Source organism: Salmo salar, chromosome 16, assembly GCF_965601325.2.
Source record: "Salmo salar chromosome 16, fSalSal1, whole genome shotgun sequence".
NCBI classification, from domain to species: Eukaryota; Metazoa; Chordata; class Actinopteri; order Salmoniformes; family Salmonidae; genus Salmo; species Salmo salar.
The window spans coordinates 38,929,001-38,935,000 of record NC_138306.1 but is presented as its reverse complement, the minus strand read 5'-3'; the positions used below and the strand labels follow the sequence as shown (position 1 = coordinate 38,935,000).

Below are 6,000 nucleotides of genomic sequence, written 5' to 3'. Positions count from 1 at the left end.
ATTTTCTTTTTATTATTTATTTTTCCACTTTTTGTTTGTTTCCTTTCAGCTTTATCTGACAGCCATTCTAACTTTCTCCTGAATGGGAACTTTGTGGTGGCCATGTTCAAAAGGGAAATCCCCTTCAAGGGAACCGTCATTGAGTACAGTGGCTCGGACACCAAAGAGGAGCGCATCAACTGCACTGAACGCATCGAGGAGGAACTCATCCTACAGGCAAGGCTGATGTCTCTGTCTCTCTCTCGCTCTTCTGTTTGTTTCTGTCTTTATCTCTCTCTGCTTTCTCTCTCTCTAGCTTTCTCTGTCCCCCTCTCCTCCCTTCCCCCATCTCTCCTTCTATATTGTTACAAGTATTTCCCATATCATTGTTGCCCTAGGTCCTGTGTGTGGGGAACCTGTACAACCCAGATGTGCGCTACTCCTTCAACATCCCCATCGAGGAGCACAGGGAACAGTTTGTGTGGGACCCCTCAGGCTCCTGGCTGGATTGTAGCCTCATGTGTCAGGGTAAGGTCATAATCGTCCATCCAGTTACCCATGTGTCAGGGTAAAGTCATAGTCGTCCACCCAGTTACCCATGTTTCAGGGTAAAGTCATAGTCATCCACCCAGTTACCCATGTTTCATGGTAAAGTCATAGTCATCCACCCAGTTACCCATGTGTCAGGGTAAGGTCATGGTCATCCACCCAGTTACCCATGTGCCAGGGTAAAGTCATAGTTAGCCACCCAGTTACCCATATGTCATAGTTATCCACCCAGTTACCCATGTGTCAGGGCAAGGTCATACAGTGAGAGGAAAAAGTATCCACCCTGTTACCCATGTGTTTCAGGCTTCAGCCCCCAATGCTATTTTGACCCCCACACACCACAGCATAAGTACTGAGTACCAACCCACCTCTCCTATAAATCAACCTACCTCCTCTCCTGGCAGCCCCTCTGCTCTGGTTGATCACATCCCAGTACACCTTCCTCCCCCTTAGCCCTGAGCCTGCCCTCTAACCTTACTGAGCCAATTAATGTATATTTGAATGGACAAAGCCATCAATCACATGACACCATTTTCATTTTTTTTATCTTTAATTAACTAGGCAAGTCAGTTAATAACAAATTCTTATTTTCATTGACGGCCTAGGAACAGCAGGTTAACTACCTTGTTCAGGGGTAGAACGACAGATTTTTACCTGGTCAGCTCGGGATTTGATCTTACAACACTTTTGGTTACTAGTCCAACACTCTAACCACTAGGCTACCTGCCGCACCATTCATTCCTATGTGAAGATCCAATAGCGCATTGAAGCCAAATGATGTCGGTTAAGATGGCGTCTCATAAGACATACCAGGAAGTAACGTTGCAGGCTAGCTCAGTGCTGCCCCCTCTCATTGAGTAACTCAAGTTGAAGGCCGACCAAGGTATTGCAGGCTGCCATTAGCAACTAAATGATCCTTGTCTTTTCCTGTGTGCAATTTTTAAATAATCTGTTCAAGGACATACATCTGGTATATTAGAAGCAATTATTAGTACCATGATTGTCTTTGGGTTTTTTTGGGGGGGGGGTTTATACGAAGATTGACCACAAAGATTGCCATTTTTTCATTCACTATAATGGGGGATCCTGTTTTCTGCAAACTATACCTGCAGTACCACGGTCGGCTTTGAACTTCCGTGGCTTCTATGAGAGGCAGGTTAGCGTTTCTCTTCATGAATCTTGTTCTGGAGGCAGCTCTGTAGTGTGGTCATTAGCTGGCACAGCCACAAAGTAATACAATTTGATTTGAAACCTAACCCTAATGCCTAACCTTAAATTAAGACCAAAAAGCTATTTTCTGATTCATGAAGTTTTACATTATAGCCAATTTTGACTTCGCAGCTGGCCTATCTAAGAGCAAATCGCTCAGTTTTGTCACCAGGACAAGACTCAGACTAAAAGTAAACCTGCCAATGAGAGGGGGCAGTTGTTCTTCCCTGTTCTGAGCACACTAAATCTCTCCTGGAAGTTTCTCCTAGGACCATTCCTGTGTCTCGCAGCATCATTAGCAGGATCCAGTTGAAGCAGTTTCATCCCAGAACCCCTAATCCCATTTGGACTGGGACCCAATCACAGAGAGTTAATTAAACAATTTAAAGGAGGGGGAAATGTGATCTTTGGCAGTTGATCCTAGCCAGATCGGATCTAATTCAAACATTCAAATCTTGCATGTGTGCGTGTGTGTTTGTGCGTGTGTGTTTGTGTGTGTGTGTTCGTGTAGGTGAACGACGGCGCAAGGCGGTATGTGTGAGGAAGAGTGACCACCTGGGGGTTTCTGACCAGCGCTGTGAGCCTCTACCCCGTCCCAATACTGCCACTGAGCCATGTAACACTGACTGTGAACTCAGGTAGATATACACACACAACCTAACACACACACACTGTCACTAAATATCTGTTAAACAGACACTAACCCATATAGCCTTTTTGCAGGTGGAATGTAGCAGGGAAGAGTGAGTGTTCTGCTAAGTGTGGCCCTGGCTACCGGACCATGGACGTGCAGTGTATGAGGTACAGCTTGCTGAAGAGGCAGAGTGAGAGGGTGGAGGGGAGGGCCTGTTCTGACCTACCTAAACCCCAGGCCAGAGAGGCCTGCCAAGGGGACTGTCTGCTCAAGAGCTGGCAGTACAGCGCCTGGTCCCAGGTCAGTAGAAACTACAGTCAAAGACACATCATTACAATACCTGTTTTCATGATGTGATGCTATGGCACATTGTCTTGAAAAGCAGCCCATTTTTTATTTAGTCTTCTCATGCATGACAGGTGTTATTATAAGTGGACGTGATTTAGGTTACAGGTAGTAGAGAGTATTTTGTACATGTTTGGTGCAGTGTTTTTGTTAGGCGTTTGTGCAGTACATGTTGAATGGTGAATCTAATGCTGAGTGTTGTGTGCATCATTCAGTGTTCTAAGACGTGTGGTCGTGGGGCCCGCACCAGGGACTCCTACTGTATGAACAATCTGGGGAGGAGACTGGTGGACAGGGAGTGCAGTGACTACCAGAGAATGATCGCGGAGAGCTGCAATGACCAGGCCTGCCCTGACTGGTCAGCCAGCGAGTGGAGTGAGGTACGGGTCACACTTCACACACACACACATACACACACACACACACACACACACAGTACACACACACACACACACACACAGTACACACACACACACATTACACACACACACACACACACACACACACAGTACACACACACACACACACACACACACACACACACACAGTGCAAACACACACATGCACACACATTACACAAATTCACACTGTTCCATTCACATCAATAAACACTTCTATAAACACATGTAAATATATACACACTTTATAAAGTATATGCATATTGATGTAAACACATAATAAAACACACAAATATATACACACTTTATAAAGTATATGCGTATTGACGTACACACATAATAAAACACGTAAATATATACACACTTTATAAAGTATATGCGTATTGACGTACACACATAATAAAACACGTAAATATATACACACTTTATAAAGTATATGTGTATTGATGTAAATGCATCACATTTGCTCTAACATGCACACACACTTTGAGGATAACATTTTACACATACAATCACAAAATGTTCCTCCGCCACACACACACCCTTCATAAAACATATACTTTATTAGTCTTCCTCCCTCACCCTGACCCTATCTCGCCCTCTGTCCCCTCCCAGTGCTTGGTGACGTGTGGGAAGGGGATGAGGCACAGGCAGGTATCCTGTAGTGTGGGGGTAGGAGAGGAGAATCAGAGTGAACACTTCTGTGACCCCAACACCAAGCCTCTAGCCGTGGGGAGCTGTGAGCTGCCAGATTGTGCCTCCTGGCAGGTCGGAGTCTGGGGACCGGTGAGTCCAGTTGGATGGATCTGCACGTGCCTGTGTCTGACTGATTCAGGTTCTCGTGTGATTGAATCTTTGTGATTGAATAGGAATGAATGTGCAGGAATGAATGTTTAAGTATGTAACATTGTAGTGTGTGTTATTTATGTGTCTGGCTGCACGTGTGCTCTGCACATACATCCCCTTCCTTCCCAGTGTGTATCTGTGGTGTGTATCTGTGGTGTGTATCTGTGGTGTGTATCTGTGTGTGGGGTCAGATTTACTCCGACAGGATATGAGGGCAGAGTGAGAGCGCTAGGGGAGGAAATGAGAGCTCAAGTCAGAGCACACCACTCCATAACTTACCACACTATCAGGTACCCCTACTGCCTTAGACGGAGCCGTACACACACGGACCCTGTAAGTCTGCTAGTCCAATACTTCCTCAGCCTATATACACGCACCTTGTCTGGTGTGCACAATCCAGTATGACAGGAATGAATGGAGGATTTAATGTCTTTGACCATTCATTGACTCAACATGATAGTTCCATTGACAGAGCTGGTATACAGTATATATGGCTGTTAATTCCTGTGTAATCACAATCTAGTGCCCAAATCCTGCAGCACTTCCTCCACCAAATGTGTGTACATGACAATTGGCTCAGAACAGGGCAGCACGGCTGGCCCTTGAATGTACACAGAGAGCTAATATTAATAATATGCATGTCAATCTCTCATGGCTCAAAATGGAGGAGAGATTGACTTCATCACTACTTGTCAATACCTCTCACAAATACATGTTGAATGCACCGAGCTGTCTGTTTGAACGACTGGCACACAGCTCTACACACAAGCATACCCCACAAGACATGCCACAAGAGGTCTCCTCACAGTCCAGAACAGACTATGGGAGGCACACAGTATTACATAGAGCCATGACTACATGGAACTCTATTCCACATCAAGTAACTAATGCAAGCAGTAAAATTAGATTAAAAAAACCAGATACAAATACACCTTATGGAACAGCGGGGACTGTGAAGCAACACAAGCATAGGCACAGACGCATGCATACAAACACACAATAACATACACACTATACACATGGATTTTGTGTTGTAGATATGTGATAGTAGAGTAGGGGCCTGAGGGCACACAATGTGTTGTAAAATCTGTTGTGAATGAATTATATTTTTTATAACTGCCTTCATTTTGCCGGACCCCAGGATGAGTAGCTGCTGCAGGGATCCATAATAAAGACACATACATTCATTCAGCAGATGCTCTTATCCAGAACAATGTACAGGAGAAATGAGGGTTTAAGTGCCTTGCTCAAGGGTACATCAACAGATGTTTTACCTTGTCGGCTCGGGGATTCGAACCAGCAACCTTTCAGTTACAGGCCCAATGCTCTTAACCACTAGGCTACCTGCCGCCCCGCTAGGCTACCTGCCGCCCCGCTAGGCTACCTGCCGCCCCGCTAGGCTACCTGCCGCCCCGCTAGGCTACCTGCCACTCCGTTAGCAGAGATCTGGGGGAGAGGGTGGGTGTCTGGGAAGTAGTAGGGTTCAACTACATTAAGTTAGACTGGGCTTGGCTGGGCTAGACTGTGAGCTGAGTTAAAATTGCATCCTTCCTCGAAGTAAACACTGATCTGCCAAGGTTTTCGTGTCAATCCTTTTGGAGCCTCAGGCCATGATCTGACCCTGTGTGTCTCTCTCCTGTGTATGTTGTTGCAGTGTGCAGTGACGTGTGGCCATGGTTACCAGATGCGGGCTGTGAGGTGTGTGTCAGGGTTGTATGGGGACACAGTGGATGACAGGAAGTGTAACGCAGCATCCAGACCCAGGGACAGCCAGGACTGTGAGGTGGCACCATGTCCCTGGGCCTCTCCTCAACAGAGCACCGTCCGCCCTGACACCTCTGGTCAGCTCTTCACACAGTGGAGATATGGCTCCTGGACCACAGTGAGCACTGCAACCACTCACACGCACCAATAGGCTTATAAACACTCACGTACAGTAGCTCTCTCTGCCTCGCCATTACTACCCCTCTGACTGTACATGTCTGATTCACTGGTATATAGAATGCAGCACTGCTCAGCCTCACACAAACACACTCCCTC

At 46.2% G+C, this 6,000-nt stretch overlaps 1 protein-coding gene across 1 annotated transcript in view; it reads left to right on the top strand.

The window, feature by feature from the left end:
- The window catches only part of LOC106573613 (A disintegrin and metalloproteinase with thrombospondin motifs 20), a 149,722-nt gene that overhangs the window by 102,819 nt on the left and 40,903 nt on the right, over positions 1 to 6,000 (top strand). The window contains exons 17-23 of the mRNA XM_014148814.3: positions 50 to 216; positions 378 to 507; positions 2,249 to 2,375; positions 2,461 to 2,671; positions 2,932 to 3,096; positions 3,730 to 3,900; positions 5,615 to 5,842. Coding sequence (XP_014004289.2) covers positions 50 to 216; positions 378 to 507; positions 2,249 to 2,375; positions 2,461 to 2,671; positions 2,932 to 3,096; positions 3,730 to 3,900; positions 5,615 to 5,842 — 1,199 coding nt within the window. The remainder of the gene's footprint in view (positions 1 to 49; positions 217 to 377; positions 508 to 2,248; positions 2,376 to 2,460; positions 2,672 to 2,931; positions 3,097 to 3,729; positions 3,901 to 5,614; positions 5,843 to 6,000) is intronic.